Raw genomic sequence first — 17,315 nt, 5'->3', positions numbered from 1 at the left:
AAACGGTTAAAGGATTCCTGAATAAAATAATTTTTGAGATATTTCAATAAATGTGTAAACTAATATAAGAAAACTGCTAGATTTCAGAAGGAAAAAAAAGCTATATTCAGAGATGTGCCATACATCACGCCTAAAGTTGTAATTTTTTTTCAGTATTACATTGAAAATAACCCCTTTTAAGCTGTTTTTGTATATATATATTTTTTTTAATTTTATTTATTTATTTGAGAGAGAGAGAGAGAGAGAGAGAGATCAGAGTGAGCATGAAAGGGGAGAAGCAGACTCCTTGCAGAGCTGGGAGCCTGATGTGGGTCTAGACCTTGGGACTCTAGGATCATGACCTGAGCCGAAGGCAGTGGCTTAACCAACTGAGCAACCCAGGCGCCCCCTGTTTTTGTATATTTTAATAAAATAATGAAAATATACTTGGGAATAATCACTCAATTTTTAGTGCCGTTCATCAAAAAATGCCAAATGTCTTAGTAACAGCAAAAAAATTGATAATATTTAGGAGCACTACATAAGAGGATTTAAATACATTTTTAAGGATATCCTCTATCTCATCACGTAGCTGTCCCTCTCTGAACACTACTGGTTACTTAAACACTCTAAATAATTCTGTTAGAAAGATCTTCCTTACATGGCGCTGAAATGTGCTTCCCTTTACCTTCCACTTGTTCCTTCTCCTTTCCTTGGAACAATAAAGAGTAAGTCAAGTCTGTCACATGACAGAGCTGATGTTTGAAGACAGCTGATGTGTTACACCTGAACCATATCATTTTCAGTATTTTAAATTTCACCCTATTTAACACTTCCATATTGGCAACATCTTTCTGGCCATCACTCCATGCGTTCAAATTAATTGTTGTTCCTCTTGGACAATTTCCCAAACTAAATATAATACTTAGGACAGAGATGCAAAACGGCTTAGGTGAACTGATCACATTTATGGGTCTAATCAGAAAGCAATAGGGGCATTTGGGCGGCTCAGTCATTCGAGCTTTCAGCTCAGGTCCTGATCCCAGGGTCCTGGGATAGAGCCCCGAATCAAGTTCCCTGCTCCATGGGGAACCTACTTCTCCTTTTTCTCCACCCTTCCCCCAGCTTGTGCTCTCTCTCTCTCTGTCAAATAAATAAAATCCTTAAAAAGAAAAAAGAAAGAAAGCAATATACCACATGAAAGAAAAGATAAATGGTTCTAACACTGGGGTGGGGGGTAGAGAAATAAAGAAACAGAGAGTCCTCAGCCTTACTAAGGTTGAGATCACATTAGATCTCACTAAGATTCTGATGTTTGCATTCAGAGTAAAGATATACCTAATGTCCTAGTATCCGTGACAAAAATAAATAAATCTAGTCTCATTCCTCATTAGGAACAGAGAGTGAATAAGGTGTTGTTTTACCACCTGCTACTAAAATAATGGTATTAGGGATTGTATGCACATCCATATATAGGTATATTTTTGACAAGAAGTGTTCACGTGGGAAGTTGTGCAAAAGGCAGAAAATTTGTGTAACCGAGAAGGACAAGTGGAATGAATCAGTTTTATTCCAGGCAAAATAATTGTACTGAAAACAACAACAACATTGAAGAAAATAACAAGATCCTATTACCAAGTCGGGCTCTAACCCCGAGTCTGCCGCACCATTCATTTGGATGACCCTTCAATATCACATGCTTGAAATTTTCCACATACACTAATGTCCCACCACTTCTTACTAAAACACTCTGTCAAGTGTCTTCCCACACTGCCTCTTAAGAGAACTAATACTATCAGTTTCATCTGATTTAGATATTTATTTCATATTTGCCAGAAGATTCTGGCCAATGTTTTTGAAAGCACATTTAACTATACCATATGCCTCCTTAAATCATCTCTATCAAACAAGCTGTAGGATAAGGCTCCAGTTCATTCTGTTCTGTTTTTCTTTCTTCACAATGTGTTTATGTATATTTACCCAATTTGCTCTGTTCCTCTTGCCAAATTACAGGTTTGAGAGCTCAGCTATTGCAGAGCAGCTGTGCTATTGTCGATGTCTCACTCCACAAGGGTCGGAGGAGGAGCCCGTCCTGCAAGGACGGGGACACGTGCACGTTAAGCCAGGAGGCGGATGCCCTGCGGGGGAAGGACTCAAGGCACTTCACAGAGTCCTTCCTATTCAAACTGGAGACATTTTGGTACAAAGGAACCACTGGTAGAAATAAACTTCCCAACAATCCACAGATTTTTCTTGGTGAGATCATCTATTTCATCATATGACACTTTAAAATTAAATTGTGTCCAGCGAAAGAAATACAAAAGAACAACCTCATGACTACCATCTTTACATTCCTCCTGTTTAAGTACTAAGAATCCATCCATCTCAGAGGCGCCGGGGTGGCTCAGTCAGTTAGGCGTCTACCTGGGGCTCAGGTCATGACCTCAGAGTCCTCGGATGGAGCCCCCGTTGGGCTCCCTGACCGGCGGGAGTGTCTGCTTCTCTCTCTCCCCGCTGCTGCTCCCTCCTCCCCCCCCCCCGCCACCGGCCGTGCTTGATCTCTCCCACTCTCCCTTCTGTTCTCTCTCTCTTTCAAATAAATAAATAAAATCGTTAAAAAAAAAAAAAAAAAAGAATCCATCTCCATCTGGAAACCTATAACAAATAAAGAAATCTGATAAACAGAGATCTCTCTCAAAGAAAGTACTTCAAAGACCCATTTCAAGAATGCTGACCGATGACATACCTGGGTAAGATGTGCCCAGATCCCTTTAACCTTTGTTTACTTCAGAGGATCAATTTCCAAATGCAAACCTGTGGTCCTAGCTCCACTACTATATTCTCTGTCCCCATCTCCCCAAGTAAAGCAACTTCCCATTAACCCTGAAATTCTGAAATTCACGAGCCTTTAGGTTCCAAAAAGAAAAATCCTCAAACCAAATGGAATTCAGGAAGTAACATAAAGATGAGAAAGGAACTGATAGAGCGGGCTAATGAGATGAGGCACGTGTCCACGGATCCCGCTCTGAGACTGTGCAGCTGGCTCTGAGGCTGCCTATGTAGGGTTACTGCACCGGGGTGTTGTTAATTATTTAAGTGAGAGAACAGGGGGAACCATCACCACATCTGTCACCCTCACACAGGAAAAACCCTCATTCATTGTTGGGCCAGATGTGTTTATTTGAAACATAGACTAACTAGCTACTTAATGGGTTTGAATCCTTAGCCAAAAGCTAATTAGGCAAACATATTAAGCATCAGTCACCTTACAAGGCTAAACTGTTTTCATTGTGTTGATTTTAATCCAATCTCATAAGAGAGCTCATCACCTACAAAAGTAGCTGAAGAAAACTCAAGGCAAAGAAAAGATCCAAATTACTTGCAACATACTTAGAAGAACAACAGTGATGTCCCCAAATGCCCAATACATGAACAAATAAAATCTTTTCATGCTTTGCCTCAGTGGTATCATGTACTTGATACCAAAAAAAAAAAAAAAAAAAAACCCCACAAAAAACAAAGAAAGACAGACCAAAAATAATTATTTTAGATCTCCTTCCCCCCAAATTCTCAGTTTGCTTGTAGGTGAAATAGTAATGTCCAAAGCCAAACAAAGGACGACTTCTCATGCCTCATGTTTATTACGCTCTATTTAATTTTGTAAAATGACGTCTCCTGGGTTTTTAGCTAATCTACAAATACTGAAGAATACCAGCACTTTCTACAGTCGTCTCTTCAAAACGGGAGTGCTGAGGGCAAAGTCTGTGGAGAACAGGCATATTGCATTTTGTAACTACTCTGGAGAAGAAAGTAAACTGTCTTCCTAATCCAATCACTGCTATTAAAATGCCAAGATAGTTTTCTCTTCTCTTAAATGGCACACCACCCCAAAAAGATTCTGGTCATTCTTCTCCTATCTGATGTGAGCCCCTGCCCCCACCCCCAGTGATCCAAGGTATTCTTTTTGCTTTTATGTAACCAGTAATTCAAAATATTTGAGAAAAATGCATACATCCTCTCATCTAACAAACATCTATGGATCTGTTCTGTGTCAGGCATCGTGTTGGTGTTACAGACAGAGCAAAAGCAGCAAAATTTAAGCTAGCAGGAAGGGAGACTCAAGGACAAACAAATAAATGCCTGGGAGAAAAATTAGCCCTGAAAGACATGAAGAGGGAGCTCAAAACTTAAGAGGGGGAAGACTGTATTGATTAAAGAGGGTGACCAGGAAGCATTTCCCGAGGAGGTAACATTTGAACAAGGCTTGAAGGGGTTCCAGTGAACGAGGAGAAGGGCATTTCAAGCATAGGAACAGTGAGTGGAAACGTGTCAACGTGGTTAAGGAACAGCAGAGAGACCAGCGTGACCATAACAGAAGGGGCAAAGGAAGCTGGAAGAGAGGGGGCCCAGATCCTATAGAACCTTGTAGAACATTGCAATATCAGATTTTTCACTTTGAGTGGAAAATATCGAGGATTTGAAGTGCAGGATGACATAAATGACCGGCCTTAACAGGACCATTCCTGCTGAGGAAGGAAGCAGAAAAAAACAAGAGAAGCTAACGAACCTTGTAGATTTTATTTTCCTCTAGTCTACATGCAAGATCAATATAAAGTAATCCTCTAACTTACTTACTATCCTAAACATATTGTATCCCCTACTGTTGGGCTAGGGACCATCTGAACTGTCTCCAATCATTTCCTTCACAAAAGAGAGGGGAAAAAAATCACAAAGAGAAAAACTAAATTATTAGTGAAATTACCTGTGTTTGGGTGCTTTAAATAAAAGTTCTTCTTCCAAACTAAATATCCCTTATTTTAACCAGCTACCATTATGGTTTATTACCACACCAAAGAGCATGAGAAAACAGACATTAACAGGACCTGGATACAAATTAAAGCTCAAATATTTTCTAGTCCAAGGTATGTCTTATTGAGCCATGTTCCTCCTGCTCTTTTATATTGATATTTAAATACCATAGGGGGCGGCTGGGTGGCTCAGTCGTTAAGCATCTGCCTTGGGCTCAGGTCATGATCCCAGGGTCCTGGGATGGAGCCCCACATTGGGCTGCCTGCTCCATGAGAGGCCTGCTTCTCCCCCCGCCTCTCTGTGTTCCCTCTCTGTCAAATAAACAAATAAAATCTTTTTAAAAAGTAATAAAAATAAATAAATAAATAAATAAATAAATACCATAGGAATTAATCAAAATCTCACTTTGGAATGCGCATGTGTGTGTGTATGTGTGTATGTACGTGTGTAAACGTATTATTCTATGAAGTTTGAAATAATGATTGCAGCTCTGATTATTTAAAGGCTGTAGCAAGAGTTCTCATACCCATCCAGATAACTATTTATAGGGCCTTTTAATCAGTATTTAACAAACAAGATAAAGCAGACATTAGCATTTTCAACCTACTAAGCGTATATTATGTATAGTTATAGTAGTTCAGAGCAGTTTGCCTAGAGCTTACTGTTTCATGTTCACTCTGTACATAAAAAAAAGAGGCAGTAAAATAATTAATGTATATTTGTCACCATTTCCTAATAATTCATAGCCTAACATGTTTTTTCAACGTTTTTAAGGAAGTACTTACTCTCCCACTTTAGTCAGGGCAGGTGCAGGACAAAGCATAGAATTAAGGTCCACACTTACTGGATTAACACCTAGAAAATAAAATGCCACTGAATTCATACAGAGCTCTACGTTTCATTAATACCATGAAAAGCCTAACAGCAATCAGGTCAACGGTGAAACATTAGATATATTAGCATAAAAAAACGAACAGATTCTCATCTAGAAAGAGAAGGAAAAGAAAATGAAAAAATAGAGGTCATAAACCTCATCGATATACAGTATTGGCAAATTATAAGTTATGGCTTTTATTAGACTAAATTCACAAATATTTGTAGAGACTATAAAATTATCATCTTCTCCATCTCCACTTTTCAAATATCTTAGACTTTGAAGGATAAATGATATATATTTTTAAAAAGCAGAATTTAAAAACAGTGGAGACAAGATGAATATCCAAAGAAGACTGAATTTATTTCAGTCTAATAAGATAGCCGGCTCTTACAATAAATAAATAAACTTCATAAAACTAAATGCTTAAATTGCCCTAATAATTTTACTAACATTTGGGGGGGGAAATCTGACCTGTAAATATTCAGAAAAGTTACATAAGCAAATGGATAATCCTAGAATGTGAGGGATGGAAACACAATCTGACTCCAATTATTTCTTCAGTGATTTACTTTAATAAACTTAATTTTACATAGCAAAGGAAAAACTACGCTTATACTACAATCAAATATCCACTATACTCAAAGGGAGTCAGGTGAAACTAACTCTCAGATTCAGATGAATAAAAATATTCTGTCCTCTTCAACTGCGGGATCTATTCTGGAGAGTTTGGTACAAATACTGTTGTCTTGCCTTCCCAAAATGAGGATGCTAACAGGAGAGGCAGGAGGTGATTACGACCTTGCCCATGCTGAGGTCCTCCGCACGTCCGCTCAGCAAGCACACACTGAACGGCTGCTGTGCACAGCCAAAGCCACACTACTGGGATGTTCAGTACCATCAGGGAAGCAGCAAAGCTTACATGCCCTTCTCAAAAAATAAATCTATCAGAGTTCACAGAGTTCCAGCATCTGCCTTACAAATTAAAATCTTAGAAGCCAATATAATCATCGATGAGGGAAAAATGTCTTAAAAGAGACCCAAAATGCTCAGAATATTAGGATCTATTGAAGGAGCTTCTTGCACAATGGAGATAAAAACATTATATTCATCTGCTGTTTGGAAAGCCACATTAGGGAAAATAAAACCTAATTGCGTAAATATGATAATTATCAACAAACAGCCCTGAGCAGGAGCTGGAGATCAAAATATGTGAACTATCTAAAAATATAAAATATATAAAATATCCGTAAGACGAAAAGCCTATGTCCAGGAGCTGCTGGGCAAACTACTGGGAAATTAGATTAAAAAATGAGTAAGAATAAAATAAGGCAATAAGCAGTAGAACAGTCCAAGAGAGCAGATTTTCAGGCAAGAGTGATAATAAATAAATCTGGGGAAAGAGGCAGTTAAACCCAGGAGTTGATGTCCACACAGAGGACGGTCAGGAAAACTGGGTTCAACTCTCTGCTCTGCCCTTTCCTGACTATGTCACCAAAGACAAATCATTTTACTCTTTCCGCCATTAGACCATTATCTGTAAGATGAGCCTTCTTAGGACAGGGTTCAGGATTTCTTAAGTTATAAACAAAGGCCGTAATCACTCAGTAACAAAAATAATTATTATTACTATTTGTACTATCACTGGACTTCATTTCTTCCTCCTATGACTAAAAAATAGAGCATGGTTGATTTCAGCTGGAAAGAAGAGAAAACGCGTGGTGCTTATATGTCATGCAGATAGCCGGGCAACAAGGAGACTACGAGGAACCTACTCCTTGTGTATGTCTCATTCACGGTGTAGGTACAGAGAACACTTCCATCCCGACTGCCCAAGTTGAATCCTCTTCCGGACAAAACAATCTGAAATTCATCTAGGAGAAGAAAAATAAACAGTTTAATCTAACCTGCTCTACAAAAAAAAAAAAAAAAAAAAAAAAAAAAAAAAAAAAAAGACATAATTTGAAAGTATTAAGATGCACAGAATGAATTTCTTCATAGTATTAAGCCTACTAGTAACAATGAAGACATTGCTTTATTTCCAACTTTCTTTCTTGGGCCCTCTAGTGAAATTCAGGGAAGATACCATTTCTTGCCACATAGGAAGGCATTATTTCATTTTTTAAACAAAGTGTTTTCCCACAGTAACCAGGATATAAGAATTGAAGTCTAACAGTTATTCCCACATACCACAGAAACTTCCCCTAACCCCAACTTCTCTGTACCCAGAAAAAGAAAGAAAGAAGGGAGGGAGCGAGGGAGGAGGAGAGAGAGAGGGGGTTAGAAAGAAAGGAAGAAAAGGAAGGAAAGAGGAAGGAAAGGGAGGGAGGGGGAGAGGGAGAGAAAGAAAGAGAGAAAGGAAAGCATAGAAAAGAAAAGAAGGAAAACTTCCCCAAATTCTATGGTTAGGAAAGTATCAGCAGGAAAGAAGCTTCTTTCTTTTTCTCTACTCTAGGGTATTAAGGTATGGGAATGTAAAGAAAACTACTTATTCATGCTCTCTGTTTCTTAGAACTGTCGTGTGTTGTATTTTCTTTAATCTGACAGCCCACATGGAGTTCTTTCACGGTTTCCTGACATTACTAACCGGTTTCATTCTGTTGCATCCAAATTTATAACTCACCAAAGGTCATGCCTTTTGGACTATTAACGATCTATGGCCAGTCACTAAAGAAAGTTTATTCAGCTTATTGCTCAGGACTCATGTAGGAGGAGCTGTCATTAAATGCTAGTAAAATAAAATGCTAGAAACACAAGTTAACTGATCAAATATCTTGATCAGCATTTAACTGTCTGCTGTTTACTTATAAGATGCATGTTAACTATTTCAACAGTGATTACCTCTCAGTCTTCTCAGATGATCTCCTACCTACCATAATCTAACATGCACACAGTAATTTATTGAGGAAGAAAATATTGCTATGCCACTCTTCATTAAGTATATTATAAAAGGAATTTCGCTTAAAAAGTGCAGGTAAAACTTAAGATGTGACTCAGCAAAAAGAACAGGGCTTTCGAGTCAGAGGGACAGAGTCAATGAGGGCAACTTCTGACGCAAGTTCGTCATCCTGGGCCAGGGGTAAGGAAACTGCCGAGGGGCACCTGGGTGGCTCAGTCGTTAAGCGTCCGCCTTCGGCTCGGGTCATGATCCCAGTGTCCTGGGATCGAGCCCTCCATCAGGCTCCCTCCTCAGCAGGAAGCCTGCTTCTCCCTCTCCCACTCCCCCTGCTTGTGTTCCCTCTCTCGCTGTGTCTCTCTGTCCAATAAATAAACAAAAATCTTTAAAAAAAAAAAAAGGAAAGAAAAAACTGTCGAACTGTTGTTAGGAAGAGCAGGTAAAATCATGAAGGCAGGGGACGCTCTGGGATGGTCAAATGCACATTCCTCTTCGACGTCCCAATGACCGTTAAACAGGGAGTCTCCAAGATACAGAACTTAAGACCGTCTCCAACGGTTGGGAGGCTCCGTGGGAAATTACACAGCACATTTCCTCTTCCACTAGGCCCAATACTCTTCCTTTTCTAGATTAAAAGGAACTCCAAGTCAGCCTTGAAGAAGAAACAGAATAGGCCAGAGAGTATCACATTCTCCCTGGGTAAGGATGGCTTGGGAGTGCTAAAACCTGGGTTTGTTCTAGCGCCGGCTAAGGAAGCCACCTGTTTCTTCCCGCCGTCCACCCATCCGTCCATCACTCCTGTGCGTGCCCTGAGCCGGTAGGAGCCGTGCTTTGGCCAGGTCACCAAAGCATGCAGCTCAGAGTCCACAGATATAAGACTGTTTGTACAACCAGATAAAAGAAAAAAAAATCTCATATTTTATTTTACTTGTCATAGGAAAGGTCTCAAACATGAACTAAATATACAGAAAATTCTAAAAGCCTGTCACACAATATGTTCATTATTTAAAATAACACTCCAATCTTAAAAAATTTGAATTTAAAATAGAAATATTTCAAGGAATTATTTAAAAATTCTTACAGAAAAGGATGCCAAAAAAGTTAATTTTGTTATTCTCTTTCCAACATGAGTTTCAAATCATATAATTTAACGAGGGGGAAAAAATACAATTTCTTACATGGTATTTTTAAATTCTAACCACTTACCCCCCACACAGACACTTGAAGGCCGCAATTCCAGGATTTCAGTGCATGACCGATCGAGTATCTAAAAAGGAGAAAGGAAGACCAACGTAGAGAATTAAATTCTAACATGCAAAGTGAATTATAAGATTGCTAATGATCTTAAAGTCTTCCCCTTAACTTCATAGATGGCAGAGAAAATCTACGATCATAGACACGGCTCTCAAGCCCTGAGAAAATTTCTGTGCTGTCCTTCAGTATACATTCCAAGACTGTTCTGTAGGAATCCTTATCTGATTAGAGTAAATTCAGATAAGCACAGATAAAGCAGATGTTAACCTCAACATCTGGGAGCCTTGAACACAAAGACAACTACACTTTCTCGGTTGCCGTAAAATCTAGGCTGACTTTCCCTGTTGGGCAAAAACAAGAGAGCACATGAGACCTCCTGCTCAATTATGCTAATTTAATATGTTTTTTATTAAGAGGTTCAATAGAGTATCAATAAATAAACATTTCTTTGACTGTGGCGTTTCTATTCGATGTCTCAGCCTCAATTCCCACAGATGACAATCCCCCTTATATGCACCAAACATTACAGCTGCGGAACACAGGCTCCCTGTACGAGCCAAGTATGACCCTCAAAAACACAGACTCCGCACTCCAGCATCCCCAGAGCGCAGGAACAGAATGGCTCTTCTTAGCTTGTTCCGAGAAACAGAAACCACCATACAAGGCCCAAGGCTACAAGGGAAAAACAACAATGATGCAATAAGCGGCTCCTAATGGACACAACAAGCCCGTCTTTATTTTTAGAACTGCTCTGCACTACATTATCAAATTCAGACAAATTCCAGATGATGCTGGGAGACATTCCTTTCTCGACAGAGCTGAAGACGGATGACGGACCGTGGGCTCCAGCCTCTCCCGCGCAGAGCTGGAACAGGAAGGAAGGAAGCAGAAACACTTTCCGTGCTTTCTTGAATAACAGAAGGATAAATTGTCAGACTCTAAAACCCAGCTGGGAATTTCTGTCGCTGAAGAGACATCACGGAGAAGGGGGGGGTCACTTGTACTTTTTAAGATCCCTTCGCCAGTGGATCCACTTTTCGCAAAGCAATTGAAGGTTAAGTGATTGGGAAACAAATAGAGTAAAATTTTACGTCTGAGAAATTCTGGAGGAGGTCTGTTTCAACTCAGCAATGACCAGAGGTGGATTCCACAGTCACCCAAAGGCCTTCCATTGCCCAAAGACCTCCTCTTGGTCTGCTATTTTATCTCCTATAATCAATGCTCCTCTCGGGAGAATGCACCACGCTTTAATTAAGAATTGAGCACAGAGCGGAGGACCACTGTCAAACGCTGATGCACCTCGTGGAGGGGAAGAATCCCCGTATTTTACCACCACACAGGTAACAAGACTCAGAAGGGAACAGAACAGAGAAGGTTTGCTAAAGGAATACGGAGCTAAAAAGGTCCCAACTAACCAAAATGGAGCGTTCTAGCTTTGGCCTTGGCCAATCTGAGATAAAAGAACAGGGAGCCGTGCAAATCGAGGGTCAAAGGGAAACACAAAGCCTCCCCATCTATTTGACTTGCCAGCAAGTCTGAAGGAATTTATTTTAAAACAGATCCCGTTAAGGAGGCTCCTGTGAAGGAACGTCTTTCAGGTCACAATTTCTTTATTCATTATTTTAGGCACACCCCTAGTGCCATTACTGAAAAATGTTTCAAGCATCAAGAGAAACTATGAAAGGTTTAAAGTTTGAATCCACTGGAAATCGCAGCTGTGTTTTAAAGATTCCTTAGAATAAGGTACATGGAGAAATTACAAGATTTTCCAAAGGCCAAGAAGATGCAACCCAGAATGACCAGTGGGACTTTCTAAAATTGTGCTGGTTTTCTCTCTCCTAGCAATATTGACCATAAATAAATCAGATCTCAAAATATGAATTGTGTATCTCTGCAAATTGTGTATCTTGACTTCCTTTTTTAATTTGATGTAATCCACTGAATAGTTTTAAAATTATAGTTCCAGGGGTGCCTGGGTGACTCAGTGGGTAAACCATTCCACTCATGATTGTCTCAGGTCTTGATCTCAGGGTGGTGAGATCGAGCCCCACATTGGGCTCCATTCTGGGTATAGAACCTACCTGAGATTCTCTCCTCCCCCCACTCTCTAAATATAAACAAACAAACAGTAAGAATCCAAAAATAAAATGATATTTCCAACAGCAAGATCAAATGATCAGTTATTGTGGCACTCTCCTGAAGACTGGAGAGTAAACTCCTTTAAGGACTGTTGCTATACATTTCTGAAGCCAGTCCCCATAAGGTAATTTCATTTTTAAAATAAAGGTTCAAGATCATTTAGAAATTTATTTTCTATTCAACTCTGAGAATAAAGAAATCAAGTTACATTAAGCAGAAACTAAGAATAACTAAAGATTAGTTATATATTGCAAAAAATTGTGTAATATACATTTATACCTCAGAATACACATACATTAGTTTAATATTTGTACTTATTTTAATAAAATGAACTTTTTTTTTAAAAGATTTTACTTATTTATTTGACAGATCACAAGTAGGCAGAGAGGCAGGCAGAGAGAGAGGGGGAAGCAGGCTCCCTGCTGAGCAGAGAGCCCGATGCGGGGCTCGACCTCAGGACCCTGGGATCATGACCCGAGCTTTAACATCATGGCAGAGGCTTTAACCCACTGAGCCACCCAGGCGCCCCAATAAAATGAACTTTAAAGATATGATATTACTGAATGGAAAAGTGACTCGAGGAGCACATTCATTGAAAGGCAAGCAGCGTAGACCATGAGTCATGAAAGTGGCATCACCATCTGCAGGAAGCCGGCTGAATTCCCCACAGGACATTACCTGCCCTTCTCTGAAGTTTGTGGTGATTTTTTTTTTAATTTCTTTGGACCTGATGTTCAATTAGTTGGGTATATGAATCACCTCCTCTATTAGAAGACAAACTCTTTGGCATAAAAAGAGGGTATCACACTGTACAATCCTCTTGGGACCAGCACATTGTTCTGTATGCACAGCACAACCGATACATGGTTAGGAAATAGAGTTTACAAGAATTATTGAGAATATTAAAAATATCTATCTAGTAAGCAAGTCAACAACCATATTGTGACAAAGATCAGTCAGAATAAAGTTAATTTATGTGAAAAAGCATCTAGCCCTCCAATAAATTGTGACTGCCGGAAATCCAAAAACTCATAATTTCACAAAGTTCACCCAAACCACTTCCAAATGAAAAACAAAGAGAGGGAAAGAGAATGTGGTGGGGAAGGAAGAGAGAAAAGAAAGTGTGTGCTTTTTTAAAAAGAAAATACATCCTAAATTTGGTTTTTCCATCTAGAGTTTACCATCTAGAGTCCCTATATTAGCAAAATAACTAGATGTCAAAATAATTCGATGTCTGTAGACAGTTTTCCATCATTAAAGTATTTAAACAATCAGTTCCAACAACATGAAACAGTTTATAATCTATTCTCCGTACAAGCAACTGCACACAAGTCAAATGCTCAAGATACCAAAATAGGTCTATTATATTAAAATTATCATCACCAAATGGCAACTGACAGAGAGGACAAATATTTTAAACACTCTAGTTAATTTTTACTAAATTAAATACTGTTATTGATTGATTGAACATTGGATCAGGTGTCCCATCTATGATAACTGACGCATTATCTTTCATACTCTGCATTTCCATCATTGTACAACACAGCATCTTGTAAGGATGTTTCTTCAAATATGTGTTGCCATCTGTCTTCATTATATCTCAACAGAAACGGAAAATAGTTTCCACTAAAGGTCGGCCTTGGTTGACATCAGAGAGAGCTAACAGCACCATAGTCGAAATTTAAAGACAAGCCAAATGCTATTAATAAAACTAGGCACTTTAAGCCATGCACACACTAGATGCAAAATTGCATCATTTGAGATTTTGAAGTATACACACACACACTCACACACACACACATATAAATTGGCAAAGAACTTGATGCTTACCATGAAAAAGAAGTATACTACCTAAGCATCTGTTCACTCAAAAAGTAATATCAGTGTTAAGGAATAATTACAAATGAAAATAATGGTACATTATTACTTAATCCCTATTTTTAAGTCCTCAAATATTAATAGGGATAACAAAAGCCAAATTTACTAAAAGTCAAACTTCCTAAATTTAGTACAAATATCAGGAGTCAAAAATGCAAAAGAACTTCTAACAATGGTAATAATAATTATCATTTGGGGGAAGTTATTATGTTTCAGGAACTGTGCTAAGCACGTTAGCTGAATTTCTTCAGTTAATCCTCTCAGGTCTTATGAAATACGTACTATTTTTAATCCCCACTTTATAGATGAGAAAACGGTTTTTCTGAGGTTTTAGAGAGGTCTTTTTAATTTTAATTTTTTAAATAAGAACGACTAGTTTTTAAATAGCCCAGCCAGATCTCTTCAAGTTTGACGGACTCTAAAGCCTGTTCTGACCAGTGCACTCTGCTACCCTCCAGGCTTGTGACAGACAGTCTAATCACAAAGTCTAATACCTAACAAACTACTGAAAATTTATCTGCTTGTTTTGCCCACGTTCCTTTTATACTATCAAAACATTCCACAATCTATCTTATTTCTGATCTTCAAAAGTATGTCACTAAGCTTTCGCCTACATTTATTGGGGTTTTTATATATTTGTTTTAAAATTCCCAGTTCCAAAGCTCAGTCGGTCAAGCATCTGATTCTCGATCTCTGCTCAGGTCTTGATCTCAGGGTTGTGAGCTCAATCCTGCATTGGGCTCCATGCTGGGTGTGAAGCCTACTTCGAAAAAAAAATCCCAATTCCACTGATTTAAGTCAGTCAACATTTTAGATCTTCTTATGAATTAGTAACATATAGGATATGCAAATGCTTAGGGCCCTCTCTCTTTTGATTAATTTTTCCTCTATTGTCTTATTTTACTATTGTTTTCTATCTCAAATTTGTTTTGCACAGATAAAACACTTGTACTCTTCACTTCTCAGAGTAATCGAGAACCTAAAAGACAAGAGATGCTATACTAGAACAACAGAAGGTCCTAACTCTGATTTGGGGGCACAGCAAGCACTTGGAAAAAGAAAATCAAACTGTGTTTAGAAAATCAATTTGTTATCTGAACACATTTTTTAATTTCATAAAAGCAATGATGTCAAGGGCATTTAAAGGCATTTAGGTTTCATACATTTCCAGAACTTGCCTGAGTCCTAGGAACAGAAAGGATATTCGGAGCCAGAAGGCAGAAGGTTGGGGGTTTTTTGTTTCACTTTCTTTTGTTTTTCTCCATTTTTTCTGGATATGGAGCAGACTTTAGATGAATTTTTTATACAGAAATAAGTTAGTCTTTCTCTCCCCCTCACTCATTGTCTCACCTAGGTTGCTAGACACACACAGATACTCCTTTTTTAAACACAATCATTATCCAGGTTTTCTACTGCCCCAAATATTCTATTTCAATGTAGCTGTTCTCATCTCATGAACTGATTTCATACTAATATGAGTGCAAATATATGAAATGATGACTCTTCAAACAACCCAACAGGGTTATGCCCTTAAGAGAAAGTTGTTAGAGCACGAAAATCCCTATGCATGGAAATTCTGACAGCATAACTATTCAGTCAAGCAAGAAACGCAAGCAGCATGAGGGAAAATGTTTTCTAGAATGGGGTGCCCAAGTGTGCCTGGGTAGCTCAGTCAGCTAGGCGTCTGCCTTCGGCTCAGATCATGATCCCGGGGTCCTGGGATCGAGCCCCGCATCGGGCTCTCTGCTCAGCAGGGAGCCTGCTTCCCCCACCCCTCTCTCTGCCTGCCTCTCTGCCTGCCTGCGATCTGTCTGTTAAATGGATGGATGAAATCTAAAAAAAAAAAAAAAAAAAAAGAATGGAAAAGAAGTTAAAAGACACAGAATTCTAAATTCTAGTACTTTGTATAAAAATTCTACACCCCAACATGTTGTCGCAAACCGTAATTTAATGCCTAGAAGACAGTTTTATATATTTAATCTCTATAATCACAGTCACTGTCCTTTCTCCTTAATAAAACATTCAGGACTGCTTCAAATGTATTTGTCTTGGGGCGCCTGGGTGCCTCAGTCAGTTAAGCCTCACACTCTTGGTTTCCACTCAGCTTGTGATCTCCGTGTCGAGGGATCGAGCCCTGCAAAGGCCCTGTGCTCAGCGCTGAGTCAGCTTGGGATTCTCTCCCTTTCCCTTTTTCTACACCCCCACGCCACACTCCTCTCCTACGCACACCAGCACACACGTGAGTGCACACTCGCACACACACTTTCTCTCTCTCTCCAATAGATAAATACCTTAAAAAAAATAAAAAATGACATGTGTTTGTCTTGAACGCTTCCTTTTTTAAACATGTGATAAAAAGTCTGCACCATATTACGATAACAAATTTGAGCAAATATTACTCCTCTTCCCAGTTGTTTAGGATAAAACTTCAAGAGGAACAATAGCATTCACCCCTACAAATTGTAATTGTTTTCTGTCGCTTCTATCTGGTGTGTCCAATTTTAATTCACTATTTGTGCAATTCTGATCATCCAAATAGTCTGGTTAGCTGGGTGTACACCACAAATATTAATTTCATGGAATTTTTCTATTTGGCAAGGGAGGGGGGATAGAAGAAGCATGGTTATTCGTGCCTCCCTCTGGGTTCATTTTTGCTTAGCAGGAGGACCAGATGCCGCCTTCAGAGTCAGCCCTGACCTTGTGCCTGCTGGCGTCTCTCAGATCACGGATGTTTGGCAGAAGATCAAAGTAGGTCCCATTGTTGCTGTCCCTTCTCTGCAGAGCGACTTGAATGAAGTATCAGAATGGCGTTTCGCTCCGACTACTCCAGGCAGGTTCAAATTAATTTGGAGTGAGCCTACATCTAATGCTCTGTGGTCAGGTGGCAGGATTTCACTCTGGGCCAAATTTACACACAAAGTAGCAAGTGGCAGCCAGAACCCGCAACGTTCGCAGGAATAGAGGGGAGAACCACTGCGGAGTCTGACACAACTCTTAAATATCGTCTTGCTTCCCTATAAAGTTACAAACAGGTCTTTATAACTACTGAATAAAAATCAGGAAAAGTGGCAGTATCATCGAGGAGCCATCTACAGCAGAAATAACCAGATAGCACCATATTTGATTTCTTCTTTCTGAGATATTTTAAGATATATATGAAACCATATACTGATTTGAGAGCTTGTAAGTTCCTCAACATGTTTACATAATGTACACGTGTTATAATAACAGATATGGGACATGGAAGAAGTAGTAAAAGCCATATTATGGCCTGAAAAAAATGCATATTTGTACATAGTTGTGGCCTTTTTCTTCGGGCATTTAAGATAAAATGGAATTAATTAGTGGAAAACTGTGGTTGAGAGACACCCAAGATAAAAACTCAGCATGGGGGCGCCTGGGTGGCTCAGGTCATGATCCCAGCATCCTGGGATGGAGCCCCTTGGCAGGCTTTCTGCTCAGCAGGGAGCCTGCTTCCCCCCCTCT

At 39.3% G+C, this 17,315-nt stretch overlaps 1 protein-coding gene across 1 annotated transcript in view; it reads right to left on the bottom strand.

Annotated features, from left to right (window-relative positions):
- Positions 1 to 17,315, bottom strand: part of ANTXR2 (ANTXR cell adhesion molecule 2) — a 145,880-nt gene that overhangs the window by 98,283 nt on the left and 30,282 nt on the right. The window contains exons 8-10 of the mRNA XM_032882384.1: positions 9,765 to 9,825; positions 7,438 to 7,536; positions 5,574 to 5,643 (exon numbers count right to left, since the gene is read on the bottom strand). Of these exons, the coding sequence (XP_032738275.1) occupies positions 5,574 to 5,643; positions 7,438 to 7,536; positions 9,765 to 9,825 (230 nt within the window). The remainder of the gene's footprint in view (positions 1 to 5,573; positions 5,644 to 7,437; positions 7,537 to 9,764; positions 9,826 to 17,315) is intronic.

Source organism: Lontra canadensis, unplaced genomic scaffold (assembly GCF_010015895.1).
Source record: "Lontra canadensis isolate GAN:19392208 unplaced genomic scaffold, GSC_riverotter_1.0 scaffold1, whole genome shotgun sequence".
Lineage (NCBI taxonomy): Eukaryota > Metazoa > Chordata > Mammalia > Carnivora > Mustelidae > Lontra > Lontra canadensis.
The sequence above is the reverse complement of the archived record's forward strand: the minus strand, read 5'-3'. Positions and strand labels throughout refer to the sequence as shown.